General features: G+C 51.3%; 1 protein-coding gene across 1 annotated transcript in view; it reads right to left on the reverse strand.

The window, feature by feature from the left end:
• Positions 1–22,083, reverse strand: part of LOC101438891 (uncharacterized) — a 145,986-nt gene that overhangs the window by 14,156 nt on the left and 109,747 nt on the right. Inside the window, exon 3 of the mRNA XM_058285015.1 lies at positions 5,482–5,549. Coding sequence (XP_058140998.1) covers positions 5,482–5,549 — 68 coding nt within the window. The remainder of the gene's footprint in view (positions 1–5,481; positions 5,550–22,083) is intronic.

Consider the following 22,083-nt stretch of genomic DNA (forward strand, 5'->3'; position numbering starts at 1 on the left):
GAGCTGAATGCAGCAAGAGGCCCGAGGTCATGACCCTCAGGACAGGCGCTTCCCTAAGAGGTGGTAGACTTCCTTTTGGGTGGGGGCCCCTGGCCCGACAGAGTTCACACCACCCAAAGGCAATCATGGCACATCCGACTGAGCCCCAGGGCCAGACAGGGCAGGGCAAGCAGGGCAGGGCCCGCCCGCAGCCCACTCCTCCTGAGCGCCCAGTTCAGACTAGCTCCTTTGATCTGCTCTCCCAGCAGGGAGAGGGGCGGAGTGACGTTGGTTTCTGCTCACCAAACCATCCCTTCTGGAATGTGCATCCTTGAGGGGTGCTTCGGGAGACCGTACAACTAGGAGGTGCACCGGCTCTTTCATCTGGGGGCAGGAGAAGAGGCACAACACGAAGACAAGCAGATGGGTGCGAGCCACGGAAAGCCAGGCCCCCTCCAGCGGCCTGGGCCGGCGTTCCCATCACACCCTTCCTGGCAGTATTAATAACTAACCACGTCCAAGGCAGGTGCTGGCGGCCGAGCGCTGCGAGTTCTTGCTCAGGATTGGGAGTGAGTCATGTCTCTTTACTAGGCTGCTAGCAGACAGAGGCACCCAGAGGCCGACCCTTTCCACAGGCTCTCGCACCTTGGCCAATAACTTGCTAACTTGCATGTCGATACCTTAGCGCGACCTATTCCCCAGGTCCCCGGGGCCCTGCGGAGCTGACCCTCCATTCTCTGGGCCAGATGCCATCCCCTGGGCTCCACCTCGGCCCTTATCCTCTCCTCGTCCCTCTCCCTCAGTGCAAAGAGTGGGCTCTGTGTCCCAGGACAAGCTGGAGAAGCATCACAGAGGGCCGGGCAGGTGGACACCTGCCTGAGGCTCGGTTAGGTCTGCATTACCTTTGCTCTTTCCCCAAATCATTGCTCTCATACCTCTCCAACCCCCCATTTGGAAACAAAGAAGACTAGAGGTGGAAAGTTCCAGACCTGATGGACCAAAGGACAAAACGGTGATGCAACAAGTCAGCTTCCCCATGCTGGGGAAGGAAAGAAGCTGAAGGCCGGTGAACGGAGCCCCATGATGGTCCACACGGCAGGAGGGAGGTAGGGCTGGAGCTGGAGGCCGAGGCCCCTGGCGCTCGGGCTTGCATGTCAGGGGCTCTGCCGCCACCTCTCTAGACCCAGCTCCTGGAGACACAGCAAATGGGCACCAGCTGAGAAGAGACTCCTCTACTGTTTGCGCTAACCCTCCTTTCCCCACTCACACAATCTTGCTCACACTTTTTCTTTTCATTCAAGAGAGAAATAAAAAACCATGAAAGTGAAAAAATCAAACATTTAAAAAAACAGGAGATAAAAACACTAACTGAAATCGTTTGGGGATTTACTGTTTTTTTTCTTTTTAATCCCCAGAAAGTCCCTTTCACTACCTGGTTTCTAAAACAGACGATCAACACAGATGACATCAGGTGGGACAGTGGGAGGCTCTCACCGCCAGGGGCTGCAGGCAGGGGGGAGACTGACAGGCGGAGGAGAGATGACACCACTTCTTTCATTAGAAGATGAAAACCAAAGGAGGAGAAACGACAGCAGAGGCTGAGAGCCGGGTGCGTCAGGAAACCCGACACGCCGGAGCCGCTGGTCTTTTGGGTGAACTCCGCTGCTCATCCGGAGAGGATGACAGGGCGCCGTGCTCTGTGAGCTTCCTCTCCTCCCCTCGCCCCCCAGGTTATCACGGACAGCTCACCACCCCCACACGGGAAGCCGAGGCTGCGGCTGTGTCACCTCCGCGGAGCCCCCCCGACTTTCCAAACTGAATTTTGCGATCTGCCTGCGGAGGCCTGGGCTTCTGCTCTGCGCCCGCCCAGCGCCAGGGGCTCGCCCCGTTGCACACGTCTCGCACATACCATTGAAGAAGGCGGCCGGCCAGGAGACGTCGATAGCACCCGGGGTACAGATGCCAGGAGAGCAACGCCACCCCCAGTGAGTCACGAGGCCTGGCCCGTGAGCCTGGTGTCCTGGGGTGACAGGGGGGCCCGGGGGCACAGCCCGCCACAGGGACACGAACCCCAGGATGCACATGTGGACTCAAGGGGACGTTCTGTCTGCTAGCCCCTCGGCCTGCTCAGTGCTGGGACCTGCCGCCTGGCCCCAGGGCCCCCGCTTGTCGGTTCGCAATTCTGGTTAAGGCAGAGAGCATCACTTGAGCCATGCGCGGGGGTTGGGACCTGAGCAAAGAGCAGGTCCTCGCTGGGCCTCAGATTTTTCATCTGCAAAAACAGGCCCTCTTCCTGTCGATCTCACCCAGGAGACATTGGGGCTAGATGGTGATGCACATGGCAGTTCTTAGAAAGAAAGTACATCAAATAAACGCAAGCTGGCAAGAGCAGAATATTCTGGTTAATGAGCACTGCTCCCGGGACCCAGCATCATGCTAATACCAGCATAACGCACCTGCTCCACCTGGGCGACTGGTCCACCTGGAAGTAGAACGTGAGGCTCTGGGTAGGAAAGCTGGGTAGGAAACCCTAGGGTTACGTGCCTGGTGGAGGCATTCAGATGCCCTCAGCCTTGGGAGAAGCCTGCAGGTAAAGATCCGGCATCTCCCAGGGCCCTTTCCTCTCTTGGAGCATTTTCAACCGTGCACCCTCTTTTCCAAGGCCTCCTCGGGCAGAAGGGGGCCATGGCCATGGCCCTCGCCCAGAGAAGTCTCCCAAAGCAGGGTGCAGGTATCCCTAAGGGGCTCCGTTTTCAATGCCCCAGTGCCTCCACCCCTCCCGGGCGTTCTCGTCCCTCGAATATGCCAGGCTTCCTCCTGCCTTTGGCCTTGGAGTAGCAGCTCCCCTGCTCAGGAGGCTCTTTCCTAAACACTGGCTGGCTCACTCCCTCCCCTCCTCAAGTCTGTGCTCAAATGCCACCTTCTCAACGAGGTGTCCCCCAAGCGTGACGCTGCAGCCTGCCCTCCACTCCCTCCCCGCACACCTTAGTCTTCTTCCCTCCTCTATTTTTATTTTTGTTCCATAATAAAAGTACCTTCTTCGATAGGTAAGTTACTAATTTACTGTCTTCACTGTTCATCCTCTGTCTCCCTACTAGAAGGAAGCAGTGCGAGGTCAAGGTCACAGCTGTTTTTTGTTCATGTCATATCCCAGGTCCCATTTAATGCCTACAACTGTCCCTGGCACATAGTAGACACTCAATAAATATTTGTCAGATGAATGAATGCATGAGTGAACAAGGAATTGCTGCCCTTCAGAAGGGAGGAAGGGGGTGTGGCTCGTACAGAACTGGCATTCAGGTTGGGGTCACCTGGGGATAGAGGAAGGAGGGCTGGCGAAGGTAAGGGTGCTGCTCTGCTGTCTCAGAAAGGCAGTGCCCACGATGTCCCTGCAAGTTCCCCACGAGTCACCCATGAACACCCCTACTCCCCATACATAACCCACCAGTCGCCCAAATCCAGACATTAGCTAAAGAATAACTCCAACAGCCGATTCTCTTTCCAGCCCATTCTCCAGCCAGTTCATCCATACCATCGTCTAAGCCTCTAGGAAGAGCAGTGACAAGGGGATGGGGTGCCCGGAACGCCCGAGTAACAGAACCCCTCCCGCCAGCCCTGGGCTCCCAGGCGCCTGCCGGGGAGGCAGTGCCAAGAAAGCAAGTGAAGTGCAGGCAGGGCCTCTCGACAGAACCCACCATGGACCGGGCAGCTGAGAGAGGAAAGTGGTGAGACGACGGGCCAGGGGAAGGGGCAGCCACTCCCCAGGGTCTCGGTGGTCGCAGGTTTTAAGACGGCCATGCACCCCGGTCTTAGGGGTAGGACACCAAGCAGGGCAGCTGGGCTGAAGGGGATGCTAATGTGAGTGGAAGTGATGGCAGTAAGGTTGAACGCTCCAGGAGATTGAGTTGCTGGGATAACAGAGAACCATGACATTGTTTTCATGAAGAAGTGACTTGATGGATACCAGATTTAAGAAAGAGACTTAGGGAGGGCGCAAATGGGATGACATTGGGGAGAAAAGACTGGAAGTCCAAACGCTGGAGCCCCCTGTGGGTATCCCAGCTTGGGCTATGAAAGCCAAGAGCAGAGGGATGGCTGGGAGAAAGGCAGAGAAGGATGACATCTGGAAATTGCTGTCGGTAACTGTCAGGACTGAGCATTCTATTGGACGGAGGAGTCGGAGCCATCAGCCACCTTCCTTCTAACTGACCCTTGTGGAAGAGGAGAAATGAGGGGACTATGGGGATCTGTTAGGACTCAACTTTTAACTTGTGTAACCTCATTTCACGCTCAACCTTCCCTGGGGAGAGGGCACTTGGCACCATCTTACAGATGAGGAAACTGAAGCTTCATGTATGCCCAGGGTCACGTCCAGAGTGAGCCAGACGAAATCACGGCTGGCACTCGGTGCAACTTTAACATGCCCCAGGCACAGTGTAAGACTCTGAAGTAGGCGCCCTCTCATTTCACCTCACAGAAGGGTGGGGGCCCTCTTGGGTAAAGCCATTTTAGAGACGTGGGAAGTCCAAAGAACTGAAGGTCACCAGCCCATAGTCCCATAGCAAGGAAGGAGGAGAGCTGGGATCTGAAGCCAGGCTGGCAGGTTCCCAGGTCCACTTGTTCCCACTCTGCAAGTCCAATGGCAGCAACTCAGTAACCTAATGGTCCCTGTTCCAAAGCTCAGCGCCTCATTGACAGTGCTCCTTCCACCAGGCTCAGGAGGACAGCAGGGATGCTCCATCCTCTCCAAACGTGCCCGTGCTCTGGGTTTCGGCTGCGTGGGCATCACTACAGCGTACCCAGAAGGAGGCCCCAGCTACACCTGCCAGGGGCTGGGGCAGTCTAGACATCTACTGGCAAAACCAGTCCCTGCAGTCAGGGAGCCACCCTGGCCTCACACCCTGCTTGACTAGGACGAGACTTCGAACGGCAACATTTGGGACAGCCAATATATCCCGTTTAATCGCTCTCCTGAAGGCTAGCAGGTGCAGTCCACCTGTTCCTCTATCTCCTGGACTTGCCGGCTTTGAAGTCACCTGCCTGGTGGTTCTGCCTGCAGACGACAAGACCTTTGCCCCTGATGTAGACTCTGTGTGGGAAGGGCCGGTGGCAGGAGCAGATGCAGGAGGCCCTGGGAAGCTGGGACAACCGGCTCTCCCTGTAAATGGCACGAGAACACAGTGATCGAAGGTGCAGGCCCTGGCTCAGACTCCTGGCTCCCCCCACAACGGGGCCTTGGTTTCCTCAGCTCCAGGCCGGGTCTATCAGGTGCTAAGAGATGGAAGTGAGGGCATCTGAGGAAGGCCACGAGCACGCGGGCTGACCCGCATCTCCAGGCCTGCTATGATGGCTCACTGCACAGCTTCTGCCCATCACTGCTCATCCTGGGTAGGCAGGGCAGGGGTGTCAGGACGAGAGGGCCATACGCATAAAGAGCCGAACCCCCAAAGCAAGAAGAGGCGCGGGGAGGCTGGCAGTGCACAGTGACCATGGGCAACTCACCTCTTATCCTTTCCTTCTTCCTTGACTCGCAACACCCACCTCTGTTGACCACAAACCTCTGATGTCACCTAGAAGAATAAGGGGAGAGTTACATGGGGACTCAGATATGAAACTCATCATCCAGCTTAACAGAAAGACAGTATGATCCCTGAGTCCTAGGCAATAATAGGAGTTTAGTAGTTTTTTATTCTTCAATATAGGATAAAACACATTAATTCAGAATTAAGGAAGAAAGCCATTTCCTGTATCATCTTAGTCATAGCTAACTAAAGAAGGCTTCCAAAGAAATCTGGTTTATTACCATAATAAAAAAAACCTAGAATAAACTACACTGGAAATGCCTATGACATCAGAGAGTGTTTTTTAAGTTATAAGAAAACTTAAAGTCACAATGGACTTTTACTGCGAAATAATGTTGCCAATGCCCTTTGTTCTCTCTTTTTTAGGACTTTTACTCAAAAACTCCCTTGATACTATTGCTGAATTTTTATACTTTCTGACCTTTAGGTATATGTGAATTCAAAATGCACAAGAAGCATCTAGGTCTATGCCCAGCCCCTACTTAATCACTCAATTAATATTAGTTACATTATTATTCATTGTACATCCCCTTGTAGGTTTGAGGAGAGCAAGCCTGTTTCATACCATCTGTATAACTATTGAGCAAATGCACACAGCTCTCAGCATATTTGCTGTTGCTGCTAAAAGAGATATTTAAGCTTTAAATCCGACCCCAGTTCAACCTAATTCAGACACCAGGAAGGGTAGTATTTCAAAAGGTGTTTAAAGATAATAGCCCTATTCTACGCTTCCCCATCATTAGGCTCAAAGAAATCACTCTAGCCCCTTCGGTTGGCGAATGAAAACAGGGAGAAGAAAGGGAAAAGGGAAAAAGAATGCCATCAGATGTGAAATAGAAAACTTGTAACCTTCACTCACAAGAGAAAGGATTGTTTGGGTGGCGTTTTGTTCTTTCGCTGGGCACACACAGACACCGGGGTTGGACGGCCCCGGTGGTTTCTGGAGTTGCTGAGGACAGGGTCCACAGCTCACCCGGGGCCAGGGATCTGCTTGCACCTCGGCGGTCCCCTCCCCAGTGCCAGCAGCGACGGACATTTGCAGGGCCTGGCTTCCTCGACCATTCCCACGAGCTTATCCCAGGACCAGCCTCGATGCGGTTTAGGGTTTAAGGCTCTTGATGAATGCAAAGAACCTTAGCCATTTCAGCCCCAAAGAGCCATGCAAGACTAGGAACCTAACCGGCAGCCTGGCAAATGCTAGAAACCTCGTCATAAGAGAGGAGCAAGCTTGTTCATCAACATGGAACAGTTAACATAATCATGAAATAGTCTGCCATGAAATGCCATGCCATGGGTAAAAAGAAAACGACAGCGCGACGTCTACTGACCTGCAATGGTTGTAAGCAAGAAGACATGTGTGATATGAGTTTTGTGTGTGTGTGTGTGTTTTAACCACAAAATGTATCAGTATTAATTTTGCAATTATAAATAAGTAAAAAAATACTTTTAAAAGAAAAAAATAAAGAAATAATTTTTACCAAGTTTAAGAACCACTAAAGTGATAGAAATAAGGCTACGTGGCACATTCTTTCACAATGTGATTGAAAATCATCATCTGCAATGAAGTTTATTGTGAATGTTAAAAACGGAGGGGGTGGGTTTGTGAGCAGAACCGCGGATTGCCACGCTCCCTCCAGTGAGGTCGGTGGGCCCTGGGCAGGGCCCAGCCTGGAACTGCCCTGGCATCTGTGGTTCTGATTGGTGTAGGGCGAGGCCTGCTTTAAGGGCCCCAGGTAAGCCTAACAAACCTCTGAGTTTGAGGATGTTGTTAAAATTCAGGCTCTGTAGGGCTGGGGTGCTGCCTGAGCCTCTGCATTCCGGCAAGCTCCCCGGCGAACCCAACGCTGGTGGTCCACAGACCACACTCGGAGCCGTGGGGATTTAGAGGACACCCCCTCTGGCATCCTCCTGTGCACCCCCCTGAACCTCAGGCCAACTCACCCCACCCCGCTCTCCAGCCACCGCTTCCCCAGGAGGCCCAGGAGACAAGCCCAGTTGACTTCTGATGTGCCAGATGGGTGAGAAAGACATTACTCATACCCCAAGGGACAGCGGCCCCGCCCCTTCCCGTAATCCACCAGTTCGAGGCCATCTGACCTCTAGCCTGAAATGTACCTCTAAGCTCACTGCACTCACAGAAGGCTTCTTTCCGTTCAGCTCCTCAACAGAAGGAGGGGTCTTTCTTCTCTTTGCTTCCCTCGTCAGCTCAGTGGCACCCGAGACGCCCGACCTGGCTGGGGGCCCAGTCGGGATAGGGCCTCTGCCACAGCCAGCCGGCCTTGGGGTGGTTGCACATGCCGCGGCTGCACACGCCTCTGCCCCGGCAGGTGCCCCCGCTGTCCTGGGATGGATGGCACTCCCTGGAAACAGGCCAGCAGCAGCACGCCACCCCGCCACCCTCGGAGGGTGCTGGAGACCACGCAGGGCCCCTGCAGCCCCCACAGGCCCCTCCCACCCCCCATCCTCCCTGTCATCCCCAGAGATGCCTCGGGCCACCCACCACCTAGGGTTCTTGGCCCCAAATTCCTGTGGCCATGACGTGGCCAGGCCAGGCGGAGCAGCCTGCGCCGTGGTGGAGGCCACGAGGAGACACGGGTCTGGACCAGGCGCAGTCCCGTGTCACCCTTTCCCCAGGTGGGGCCTCGTGCCCTAGGCTGCTGACAACACGATGCCACCCATGGAAGAGGAGGAGGGTGAGGGGGTAGAATAACTGGGCTAGGACAGCCAGCCCCCTCTTTGGCCAATTAAACTGCAAAGAACAAGAGAGGCACTGTGGGAGGGTTCTTAGGCCTTCTATTTGGTCTAAAATCCGGGGGAGCAACTCGGACAACTCAGGGCAAATTGTGCTCAGGAGGTCAAGCCCCCAGGTCACACTTCCCAGAACCTACCCAAGGCCCATGAATCCATTGGGTGCAGGAGGCGCCCACTATTTTAGGGGCCACGAAACATTCCAACTTTAATTTCTTATAAAATCAGAAGGATCAAGGATGCCTATAAAATGAAAGCATACGTAACAATGAATCCACCCTATGCTCTATGTGTCCTTACACCAATCAAGGATGCCTATAAAATGAAAGCATACATAACAATGTATCCACCCTACGCTCTATGTGTCCTTACACCAATGCAATTGTGAAATTTAATTCTTACTTTTTTTTTTTTTTAATGGAGGAAGGGGTTCAGGAAGACAGGGACGTTTAGGGCCACAAGTGCCATCATCTGGGCCCGAACCGACCCACTTCCTTCCAAGCTTCAAACTTTCCAGCCTTTTCCGAGACCCCTGCCGAAGGACCCCACCGTCCTTTCTAGGAGACCCTCTCCCGGCTGCCTCCCCTCAGCTGCCCCTTGCACTCGCAGCTCTGCTGCAAGCTTCTCTGTTCCACTCCAGGCAAGTTCATCCAAGGCCCCGGAGCTCTGGGCCTGTTTCTGACCAGGCAGGAGCCTGCGCGGCCTCCTCCCCCGCGTGTTTGTTAAACGCAGTCTGGCAGGACAGAGCAGCAGCTCCCAAGTCCAAAGAGCAGGATCGCCCGAGCGCTCATCGCACCGGGGCCCATAAAAGTTAATTATACAATCTGATTCTGGCAAATTAGTGTGGCAGAGCTGTCTAATTTCTCACAATGAATTCGGGGGTTGGATCGGCAGGAAAAATTAACCCGGCTCTTTATTGGGATTTGCCCCCAGGTCAGGATTTAGGCTTATTTATCTTTTTCATTTTCCCGCTGGGGGAGGAAGGAAAGGCCCCTCCCCGCCCCGTCCTTGCTTGGCTCTTAGGCAGGCACACAGGCCAATGATCTTTCCCACGCACTACCCAACTCCAGCTAAAATCAAGTCAAGGACCAGCTAGGACACCTAGAGATGAATATATTTTTTCATAAGGAAGAAACTTTGGGGCCTCGGCGAATCAAGGGATTCAGTAGTTGGCACACATTCAATACAAGGTAAACAAAAGGATTGGCATTCCCAGATGGTAATTTACCTTCTAATTATTCTGACCCAACTCTGAAATGTTTGCTTGGAGAACACTTCTCTAAACACACTTTCTTTCTCTCCCTCCCTCCCTCCCTCTTTCTTTCCTCTCCAAGGAATCTTTCAAGACAAAACGGTTATTAACAGAATTCGGTGCCCATCTCCTTAGCGCATTAAACAGCTTAGATCACCAAAGAATTACCACAATGCCAGGACAAGTTGACACCAAGTGAGGATTATCCTTCATCTAACAAAAACAAACATTATGGCAGGGCAACAGGCTTTTTCCTCTCTTTCCTTTGATACCTTTCTGGGGGTTCCCCCGGGGAAGCTAATTCCCCACCCCAACTCCTAAGTCAGTCCATTGGAGGAGCACACGCCCAGGGCTGGGAAGGCACCGCAACAGTCAATATAGAGGAATTTAGCACATGCACCTCATCAGGCACTGCAGAAAACGCTGGGAAATAAGACGCAATGTGTGCAAAGGTTGAGGCAACTTTTCCACCTTTACAACCAGGGAGATCTGCCCATGAAATGATTTAGCTGTCCCCCTACGTGAGACTGACCCGACTCAGAGAAAAAGTATGTGCTCTTCCAGGTTTGTGTATGGAAGAGAGTATTTTGTCCTTTAATCAAAGTGGCATGGGAACCAGGCTCCACCTTGGGTTATATATTTTTTGTGTGTGGACAATCTCACCTGAAAAATAAGTGCACATACATGTGTCTGTACCTGTTTAGGGATGCCTGTATACATGTATGCCTATGCATATGTATATATATTCACATACATATATAGATATATTTATATATATATATATGTCATTACTATTTATCCAAGGACAATGACTTCATGGTAAAACAAACCTCGTTTGAAACAACTGCCTTTGCCTTAAAGTAATGAAACTTTTTTCCCCTCGGGACTAGCCTGTAAAGAGTCTAGGGGTATACAATTATAATAACATTCTTTCACCAATTGTAATAAATGTACCACATGAATGCAAGGAGTTGATAATGGGGAGTCCCAGGAAACTGTATTTTCTGCATGATTTTTCTGTCCTACAACTTTCCAAATGAAAAACACAAGTGTCTAGGGGAGCCAGTTAGGAGTGCTTGAAAGGGAGGTGGGAAGGGGCAAACGTACTGACAGCTGGATCACACGCTTTGTAACAGACTTGAATCCAGACCTTGGAGCCCGATTCCGAAATGGTCGAGTCGAGCATGTGCTTTCGGGGACAAGGTTCCCCCACTCCAGTCCGAGGGCACTGAGGAACCTGGGAAGGAGGAGGGAGGCACCACGTAAGAAGTCCCTCCTCCTGAACAGAGAACCGTGATGCGAGCATCCTGCTGAAGACAGAGCCATCCATGGCCTGAGCCACGGGCCTACCAGGCAAAAAAGAGAACCCCAAGTAGCCAGGGAAAACGTGAGAGAGGAACAACACGGGGGAAAGCCCGTAGTAAGTGGTTAAAATCATGTCACCTGCACAAAAAACCATGCCGTGCGCCCAGGCTCTGGGATTAGAGTCCAAGGCTAAAATCCTAAGCCGGCCACCTATTAGCTGTGGAACGTGGACAACTCTCTGGGCATCCCTTTCCTCAAAAGAACAACGGGGAAAGCAGTAGTGACCAGTATTTGCCCCTAGTGAGCCCCCAGACCTGTGACCACCGCCGTGGCTGCTGTTCCCATTTGAGGACTTAAAATAAGGACTGTGCTGGTTTCTATATCACAGGCTGGTCACTGGTAGGAGATTAAACTGTATAGTCAGCAGCTGAGTGTATTTCCTGGCACACAGTAAGTAATCAATAAATATTAGCTATTGCCATTACCGTTAAAAAGAACTGTATAGGGTAGAAAAACAAACGTGGAAAGAGAAAGCAAAATGTTGGCAGCTCTGGGCCGTAGGCTGATGGGTGACCCGTTTTCATATTTTTACATGTCTATAACGAAAAGGTATTATTTTGTGAAGGAAAAAAAACAACAACGGTAGTTTGAAAAAAGAATAAAAATCAAATGGGCATGCATTTGGGTTTAATTACATATAAACCCAGACATGCAATTGTTAAAAAACAGTAAGCATAGAAATTGCTGGATCGTTTGCGAAATCAGAAGCCGCTTGGAAATCAGGGGCAGCTCCAAAGTCGGGGCCCAAGGTGAGACCTTCTGGGAGGGTCAGAGCCAAGTGAGACAAGAGGCGGGAGGCGGACAGGCTGCAGGGCGAGCGCGGAGGTGGCTGCGCACTTCCCTGACAGAGAGCAGCACTTTCCACTGAAGGAGACAGTCAATATTGGCTTGAACTGTGAACTTGACCAAGAATCTTCCCCAGATGACAGGCTGCACAGACCTGCCCGTGGCATTTTCCAGATGCCTGGGCCGTTACACCGTCGTTGTGGTTCAGGATGTACAGCCCCTTACGCTTCCCCTGGCCTGTCCAGCAACTCCAGGCTGGAAGCTCAGGGCAGGGGCCTGCCAGGGACAAGCAGCCTGCAGCCCATGTGAGCTCAAAAAAGAGAGCGTTTCTGGGCCTGCCTGAGAAGCAGGGTCCTGGGAATCCTCGGCCGGGCCGGCCTCCCCAGGTGCCCAGGTCCTGGCTTCCCCTCCTCGCCTCTTCCCCGGATCCCCCCTTCCTCCTGGGGCCGGCACAAATTGGAGCTTCATTGTGGGCCCAGCTGAATTCCCCTCCTTGCCCTCTTCCTTTGCGATGCCCAGAACCCCTGCTTCTGACCTGCCTCTGAAGCCCCAGTTTGCAGGCTGATGCAGTTCCCTTCATAATCTCAAATTCACCACCTCCAAACTGGAATCCCTTCTTTTCACCGCAACTACACCCCTTGCTGGACTGCCCCATTTCGGTGGACTTGGCTTCACTCTGTCACCCGGAAGGCAAGTCCTCTAGTATCTAGTCAATCGCCACGTCCAGCCAGTTCTGCTAATGGTGTGCATTACCCGTCCTCTGCTTCATATTCCCACACCCTCAATAACAGCTCAGGACCTCACTAACCTCAGATCCCCAATGTTCTCATGATAGTAATGCCATTTATTGAGTATTTCCTGTGTCCAGGCCTTTTACATAGGTTACCTTACTTAATTTCCTCGACCATCAAGGGTGCCATTTTGCACCCTGTCCACTGTACTTCTACCCACTGGTTCTATTTATGCACTCGAAAGCACGAGGCTCCCTGGTGTCTCAGGGCCTTTGCACTTGCTGTTTCCTTACCCTAACACTTCACTTTCGAAGTCTCCGCTCAGACGGTGCTTCCTCAGAAAGACGCCCCTGGTGACCCTGTAACATAAGCCACCCAAGCAGCCCAACCTCCTGTGTTCTTCACAGCACTTGACCAAATCTGACATTACCCTATTGGTTTATTTCACTTTTATTTGTATACATGATCACTTGACTGTAAGCTCCTTGAGTGTAGGAAGCTAGTCTATTTTGCTCCCCCTTATGAGATCGGCACCTATTGGGTTGAACAAATGGATGAATGTTTGGATCCTGATGTGTTAGATAAGGAAACAGCCGTACAGAAAGATTTAAAACTTGCTCAGCATCACACAACCAGTAAGTGGTTGAATCAACATTTGAGCCAAGGTCTGGTGGCTCCAGGGGAAAAACTCCGTGGTCCCTGGCTATTCTGCCTCCCACTCTTGCAATAATCCTCCATCTGCTCTGCCTGTCTTCAGTTTGCCCATTCCAGTCCAGTCTATATAGCTTCTCCAGTTGATCGCTCTAGAACTGCCATGAGCACGGCTACACTCTGCTCAACAATTGTCGCTGGCTCCCTACTGCCTTCCATGGACAGACCAAACCCTGCCGTCTGAAATCCCAGGCCACCTACACCCTTCTCCTTCTTGCTCTCCTGCCCTGTTTCAGGACCTTTCTACAAGCGTCTTATCTCATACCAGCAACACCCACCTGCTCTGCCTTTCCCCAACACCCTTCCTTTAAGGCCAGCCCCAGGCCCACATCCCCTGAGAATCCACCTGGCTTTCCAGCTCCAGGGATGACTCACACTTGAGCCACAGCATTTATTGCTCGTACCTCACAGGTGGCACTAAACATAAGATAACAGGGGTGGGAGGATGAGTTGTCCATCGTTCCTCCCCCAAGGAGCTCTTGCATTCCTTTAGGGTGGGCTCTGGAGGCCTCACGGTTGTTGGACTTCCTAGAGCTCAGCACAGTGTATAAATCATCAACAAGAGGAGCCACAGTTAATTGAGAGCACACAACGTGTCACGCCCTGCGGCCCACTGTACTCCATAAGCGTTTACAGCCCACCCCAACAACGACCAAGCGCCAACGTGGCTAAGCCAGAAGAGCTGGACTTGCTCAAGTGGTTCCCAATCAGCTTCCGTCTGGAGTCGCTAACATTGATCCGACGTTGAGCTCTCCCTTGGTTCTTCCTTGAGCAGAGTCTCTACCATGAGCCTAAAGATGAGCCCATCCCACTAAGCTTTTTTAAAGAGAAAATGGAAAGTTTACCAGCCCCTGGGGTTTTCTCACTTAAACCCGTTTCTCTGAGCCTCGTGAACGCGGTGTTCGTACCCATCGGTAAAAAGGGCCGGGCATCCCCTGGCACGACCGTGGCGTCGCTGTGGCGGAGCCTGCTCCCAGCCCGCCGGAGCTTGGACCACAAAGGTGTCCTAGGTCCACGCCACCACCCTCCAGCCAAGCCTTAGCCCCCGTGTCTCGGTTTCACCGTGTTCGAATGGAAAATAAAATGCTCAACCCAAACACACTTTTCCAATGATATTTTAAGGAAAAATGAGATCACAGAAAATCAGGGAGGTAAGTTGAAATGTGGTGACCCCAAGTAACATTTTTTCCCCCAAAGAATCCCAAGAGGTTTGCTCATCAGATGAGAGAGGGGGCGCATTCGGGGAGACCTTCAGCCCGAGCAGCAGCGAAACATGCTAACACAAAACACGTGCTGGGCAGGAGCCCACGCTGCACGCCACACAGCCTCGTCCTCTCTGACCCCCACGTTCCAACAGGCCCTAACGTCCCCTAGGTTCGCGAAGCCTGCCAAGGGCCCCCACGCCGGCCAGGTCAACATTCTGCCTCTGCCAGAGATACCAAAAGTTTCCTAAACGCCACCCCAAGCCCAGCTCTCTGTGCTATGAATAGTTATTAACATTAGCTCGCAGCATTAATTAAAAACTGTTCAGCCAGGCAAATTCTCATACTTTTAAAAAGCCATTTGGGTAATCGCCTTTCCATGCCGCAAACTTTCCAAGCGACTGACAGGTTGACATTTCACAATGTTGTTTGTTTTAATCAAGAAGAAGGGGGAATGCCGGTGTGCCGCCCCCACCCCACCCCCCGGTCGTTTTTCAGGGGCCTTGATTTATTGATTGGCAAATCCCCACCTAAGAGCCGTTCACCGAGGCTGGGGGAGAAGGTGGCCCTCGCCTCCCTGAGATGGCGTGGGGGTGGGGTGGGGGTGGGGCAGCGTCGGGCTGGAGGGGAGGGAAATGGTCACAGGCAGCGGTGAGCCCACCTTGCACCCTTCTCCCCCTCCCCACGCCCAGCCCCCCGCTGCCCTGGGCTGCACTGCGCTGCCCAAGCTCTGCCCCAGGTGGCTCCCCACCCCAACCTGTGCCCTGCATGACCAGAGAAGAGCGACTTCCTGAAGCAGTACCCAATGTGATGCTGCTATTTCTGCAAACTTAGGAGTCAGGGGGCAATAAGAGCTGAATTCTTTCAGTGGCTGCCAAACTTATCTTTAAAGCAGCAGAACTCAGAATCAGGCTAGATCAGACGAGTATGAAGTCTACCTCCATCACTTACAAGCTGCGTGACCTTGAACAAACGCCTTAATGTCTCTGTGCTGCAAGTTCCACATGTGTGAAAAACAAACAGAAGAACCCACCTGCCTATAAGGCTATTCTGAGGGTTAAATAAGTTAATATTTGTAAAGCACCTAAAAGTGTGGGGAGGAGAATATATACTATGTAAATGTTAATTTTAAAAAACCTTTCTAACCCCCTTCCCCCAGCATCAAACTCTTACAGGGGATCTGGATATTTAAATGGTACATAAAGGTGTCAGTCCCTGCAGATGAGAGTGTGGCCACACAGCCCTTGGGCATCCCTCCGGCCCTGCTTCCCCAGAGCTCACCAAGTTCTGGCGCTCTGTGGGCGGCCCCCGTGGGGATCTGCATTTGACACAAACAGGCTGCCCAGGTCTGGAAGTCTCTCATGGAAAGACAAACGAGCTCCACTGGAGAGGCTGCACGGAGCACGCCAGCCTCGCCTCCCAGGTCTCCTCCACGTCCAGGGGCGAGCAGATGACAGATGGGGAGCCAGGGCATGGAGTGACGTGTGCGGGGAGGGTTGTGCTCACCACCCCGGGCGTTGCCGGGCCCCTGGACTCCATCAGGACCACACTGCAGCCAACCACAGAGGGTCGCAGCAGGCACGGGGCACGGCGCGCCTTCAGGGCAGAGGGGGTTTTCTAAAGCCCCCAGGCAATCGTGAAACAACAAAACACAAGGCAAAGGCGAGCACAGACCTCTACCTAAAATCACTTACGTGCCGCAAAGGTATTTCAGTTGACTGAGCACCTACTATGTGCCTGGTCTTAGAAGAGGCACCAAAAATACAAAGAAGAAAAGGCAGGTCCCAGGCTTCCCAGGGATAAAGACGTAGTAGGAAAGATGACACCAAAATCAGTGCTAGAGGGAAGCGGATGTGGCTCAATGGAGAGAGTGTCCGCCTACCATATAGGAGGCCCAGGGTTCAAACCCAGGGCTCCTGGCCCGTGTGGTGAGCTGGCCCACATGCAGTGCTGCGGTGCGCAGGGAGTGCCATGCCACACAGGGGTGTCCCCCACATAGGGGAGCCCCACGAGCAAGGAGTGTGCCCCGTAAGGAGAGCCACCCAATGTGAAAAAAGTGCAGCCTGACCAAGAGTGGCACTGCACACACAGAGAGCTGACACAGCAAGATGATGCAACAAAAAGAGACACAGATTCCCAGTGCTACCGAGAATGCAAGTGGACACAGAAAAACACACAGCGAATGGACACAGAGAGCAGACAATGGGGAGGAAGGTGAGAGAAATAAATAAAATAAATCTTTATTAAAAAAAACAATGCTAGAATTTTATGATAGGTATTATAAAAGAGAGATGACCAGTGTGTACCATTAATATTGTCACAGGGTCTATTTGGTTTAGTGGAAAGAAAGGATGTTGGGCCATCTGGGTACTTTTTAGCCACAGAATACTGGGCAGCAGTCTTTTTTTAAATATAAAATCCAGAGTTCTTATATATTATAAATACCTTGCTTTAGTGTATTACATTTGTTACAATTCACAAAAGAACATTGTTACAATTGTGCTGTTAGTTATAATCCATTGTTCACAATAAGATTCGCTTTGTTGTATAGTTCAAATTTTTTTGCTTTTGTTTAAAAATTTTTCTTCTGGTAACATATATACAATCTACAACTTCCCCTTTAAACCACACTTAAACGTAGAATTCAGTGCTGTTAATTACATTCACTATATTGTGCTACCATGTCTGTCATCCATTACCAAAACTTTTTCATCAATCCAAAAAGAAACTGTACAGTTTTAGCATTAACTCCCCACTCAAAACCCTGGTAACTTACATTCTAGTTTTCAACACTGAATTTCTTTATTCTAATTATTTCATTCCGGGGGGATCATACAATATTTGTCCTTTTGGTTTTTTTGTTTTTTGTTTTTGTCCTTTTGGTTTATTTCATTCAACATGATATCTTCAAGGCTCATCCGTGTTGTCACATGGATCAAAACTTCATTGTTTTCTGGGCTTTTCTGAGCATGGGCGCCCTTATCTGTAAACAGATCCTGGTGCAGAGACACCCCAAGGCAGACAGTGGTGATCAATAATAGCCAAGGAGAGCACGATGGGCAGAAGGCATTTTCAAACCAGGCCACTAGGGAGGGGCTGGGCTGGCCTCAGAGTCAGGAGAGAGGGGCCCCAGGGGAGTGCAGGGCAGCAAGGCCCGGCCCAGCATTTACGCCGCTCTATCACCCCCATCTGCAAAATCGGGACAATCATCCCTCCTCCTTCCTGTCTCTCTGGGATGTCTGGAGACACATGAGAACCGAGCTGGGGGGAAAAAAAGATCTGCGATTTCAGAAGAAAGGCAAGCCGTGAGCTGAAAGGATGATTATTTTACTTGCGGAAGCCGTGTGTGGGCAACGGTTGCCCGGCTACTTTGGGTTTATCAGAAAATCCTAACAGAAAAAAAGAAAAAGGCTCTTTAACTGAGAGCAGAAAAGAACGTGCAGATATTTTTTAAAAATTCTAACCGGAATCCTTACGCTCGGGAGCATGAGGCATTCCCCGGCGGGGTCCGCTGATCTCAGCGCCCACCAGGAAGGCTGTTTGACTGCGCTCCGGAGCCCAGGGCGGCCGCCCCCCTCAGGCCTGGGCAGCCCGGGGTGCCCGAGCCAGGGCCCTCCAACCATGTGGCATGACTGGTCCCCGGGTAGCGTGTGGAGTGTGATTTTCAGAAACAGTTACTCAAACAGGAGTCGGGGAAAGGACACCCTTGAGAGAAGAGGACAGTCATCACATCCAGGCTTAGCCACGGGACCAGTCAGGGCTCGGGCCGCACCCCGGCAGGCCCCCCGACAGGATGAGCCAGGGAGAGAGGCAGAGGGCAGCCGGAGCGCAAAGCGGGAGACCTATCCGCCTGCTGACAGCCTCCGAAACGCAGGGCACAGGTCCAAGCAGTCCCTTACGGGGCACACCTGCCGGTAAAGGCTTCCTCTCCTCCAGGGGCCGAGACTACGGCGGAAACCTGACATGGCCTCACTCCACAATGCACACATCAAGGCTGCAGGACCTCGCACGAAACCAAGACGTGAGCTAGCAAAGTTTTAGCAACATAAACAGGCGAAGGGTCAAATTCATCACGGGGGAGGAGACTGGGCATGCCCCTTGCCTTAGATGTTTCAGGAATTTAATTAAAAACACAGGCATCCGAGAGCTTGAGCGCCACTGGTCTCCAGTATCATTGGGTTCAGATTCATTTCCTTGTACCTAGCTGGCCCCGCAGCATCTGCCTTCCCCTCTTCCTGGCTTCTGTGAATTTCTCACTGGGTCTAAGAACTTGGGGCCTCATCTTACTGCCCTGCTAGGACACGGTCCATGATGAATCCGTCTCTCGTGACTTTGGGCATTCGTGTTGCTGAATGACTGTAAAACCCTTCTGAGCTTCAAGAAACCCCACGGCCCCAGACTTCCTCTGTTGAGTCCAGGCATGAATTACTCTACTGTCCCAGGTGTAGGCAGTGGGGAGGGGGGAGGGCGTGTTCTGCCACCCTCAGATTCCAGGCTGTTTCCAAAGATTAACAGGCAGCATGTAACACCACATGGTCAAGAAAGTGTTTGGGCAACGTGGAGGCTGTTAACTTTTATCTCTAAATGGCTTAGGAGCCTCACAATTTTGATACATCTCCCAACCACTCCTTGGTGTATAGCTACGGAATTAAAGCCCATTGAAAATAGATGACATTTGCAATCAAGTAGGAGAGGCAGCAAAGAGCACTGGGAAAAGGGCAGACCAGCGGGCAGCAAGGCTTTACCTGCTGCAGGACTTCCCAGCCTCAGCACTTTACATTTGGAGTCAGATCATTCTTTCCTGGGAGGGGGTGGGCTGTCTTGTGCATTGTAGGAAGTTTAGCAGGATCTCTGGCCTCTGCCCAGGAGATGCCAGTGATACCTCCCAGTTGTGACAATCAAAAATATCTCCAGACATTGCCATATGTCCCCTCAGAAGCAAATCGTCCCCCCACCCCTTACCTGGTTAACAACCACTTCTCTAGGGTTAGCTCTGCTGCTAACTGGCAGTGTGATGAAGATCCTCACGTAGCTTCTCAGGGGCCCGTTTGCATCCACGAGATTAACGAATGGACCAGATCAGTCCCCAAAATATGCACAATATATCCTCTATGATACCTGAGCTCAGTTTAGGTTCCTGAGTCACACAGAAAGGCTTTTCCCTTTTGGAAGAATTGCTCTTAACTCTTGCTAATCTCCCTTTTTTTTTTTTTTTAGGAGGTACTGGGAATTGAACCTGGGACCTCTTACATGCAAAGCAGGAGCTTAACCACTGAGCTACGCATGCCCGTGTTAATCTCCCTTTTTAAGAGAGAAAATTCTCAGACTCTGAGCATTGGGCAAACAACATTTAAACTTTAAATCATTTTTCTGATTTCATCCTATCTTCTGTGTATGTCAGTCAAGTAATGCTGGGTTTTGGTTTGCAGCAGGGTTAAAGAGTTTCCTTTTAAAGTACTTTATTTAAATAAAATATGTGAAATTATATAGAAAAAAATTAAGAAAATAATAGTACACATACCAGTATGGCAAAAGACACAAAAATTTTTAGGAGGCACTGGAAAGGTTAACCCTGCTCTTTCCCTTCCCTTCCACCCATGTTCCTAAAACTTCCTCCTTGGCATTGTCTTGGGTGCTTCATATTGAGGTAGCCTTAATTACTGGAAAAACCCTGAATCTGAGTTTCCTCTATAGTTCTATTGTAAACGTTGGTCATTTGTCATCGTAAATTAATTTGCTAGTTTGGTGACAGCACTGGGAAGTTTTTATTGTATTTTGCACTCCTGAGTTTTCTTCCAGGGCAGGAAATGCAAATATACTTGCCGCATTCATGTTCATTTACAGATGGGCACTAACGACAAAAGCAAAAATCAAAGAAAGATCACTAAATCACCTGCATATTTTGTTCATACAAAATGTGCAAATTAGACATTTGCTCATTTTTCTTTTCTGGTTATCTACAGTCTTTATAAGGATGCCAACTTCCCTGCAAAGAGACAGCCCTAGGGATGAGGCAAATCCAGGCCAAGAACCGGGTCTCCCAGCACAGGCGTTAGCAGCTAGACCTTGAAGTCTAAGGGCTTCGTGCTCTCCTCCCTTCAAAGTGTCCTGAGCCCCTTGCACAGACATACTCCCCAACCTGACCTTTCTTTCAGCAAGAAGGCTCTGGCTATCAGAAAATCCTTGGAGGAAACACGAAAGTTCCCAACATCTAAGCATTTGAGTTTTTGTGACTAAAAGCCAGCTGTCGATTAACGGGATTCCATGGAGAGTGACAAAACACGTCTGTCCTCTGAGTCCCTCAGCAGAAAGTGCCACGCTGACAATATCACAAAGTGATTCATCTTGCAGGCCCCACAAGGCCAAGGGCAGAAGGAACCAGGGCTTTATCATATATCAACACCGAATCAGAACCCAGCACTTTTAGGCACTTGCCAAGATGCCCGGAGACTGCCAACTTCATCAGTTTTTGGTTAAGAAAAATGTTCCAGCAATTACTGGTCCTTGCAATCAAAACAATCACTGTAACAAATAAACAGACTCTTGATCCCACTGGCATTTTCATCTCTACCTAAAACAAGCACGCCATCATCCCACACCTTTGATCGCAACGGTAAGTTTGCACGATCAAGAATCAAGCTTGAAACTGAAAGGGCAATCCTTTTCCCCCTTCTTCAGGGGTGGCAAATACAAATCGGAGCCAGCATAAGGACAGGCGGGCAGAGGGCACAGCACCCAACAGCAGTCACGGTTGAGGTGCCACTCATCCCCTTCCCAGCCCTCAACTGGAGGTAATAACCCAAATACCCATCAGGTACCTACGATGTGCGTATGCTGCTGGGAACTGGGGCCACGTCGGCGATGAGGTCCCCCCACATGGCTGAGGTTCCAGGCATGGCCACAGAGCACACACGATAAACAAAATGCACAATTACACGTGATGGAGCTCCGGTGAGGCAGCACAACATGGCGGCGGGAAGTGCCAGCCAAGGCTCCTTGAAGGCCACGGCCTGAGGCCGACACCTACCTGGAGATCAAGACAAGGCCAGCCGTGTGCATCAGCACAGGAGCCAGCTTTCGGCCCTATTTCTGCAGAACTGGAATAGACCCCAGCTCCAAGGCCATGCTATAGAAAGTGGAAAAGGCTTACAAAAAAAAAAAAAGACTAGACTTGAGGGAACACAGAACCAAGAGGATATAAGCCAATGGAACACTCATTTTCACAAACTGCAGGCATGACCTCAAAGTAAGAGAGGGAATGAAGAGAGCCCGAGAAGCCCGACAGCCATCTGGGAAGGCACGGAGTGGAATCATGGGATGTTGCTTCATCTCCTCTGGCCGACTGAGTTCTGGGAAGGTACTGATGACCACGCAACATGACATCATCATGAGCCAAGTTTCGATTAAAATTCAAAAAAAAACCAACAACAGAAAACAAAATAAAAGCTTCCTGATTCCTTCCTAGTCCCTGGCTGGGATCACCCCTCCCCCACCCTGCCACCACCCAGGGAAGCCTGGAAAATCCCTGGGCTGCCAGGCTGCCGGGGCTCAAAGTCCTGCGCTCCCTGCCCCACCCACCTATGGAAAAGTACTGGCCTCGCAGTGGCTGGGCTTCCTCCAGGGGTCCCCACCAGGGACAAACCTCCATCCCCACCCACTCCCCACAGGGAAATCCCACCCTGCTGAGCCCCAGGCTCCCTCTCTGGCCCCAATGGTTTCACACCCTT

Source organism: Dasypus novemcinctus, chromosome 21, assembly GCF_030445035.2.
Source record: "Dasypus novemcinctus isolate mDasNov1 chromosome 21, mDasNov1.1.hap2, whole genome shotgun sequence".
NCBI lineage: Eukaryota > Metazoa > Chordata > Mammalia > Cingulata > Dasypodidae > Dasypus > Dasypus novemcinctus.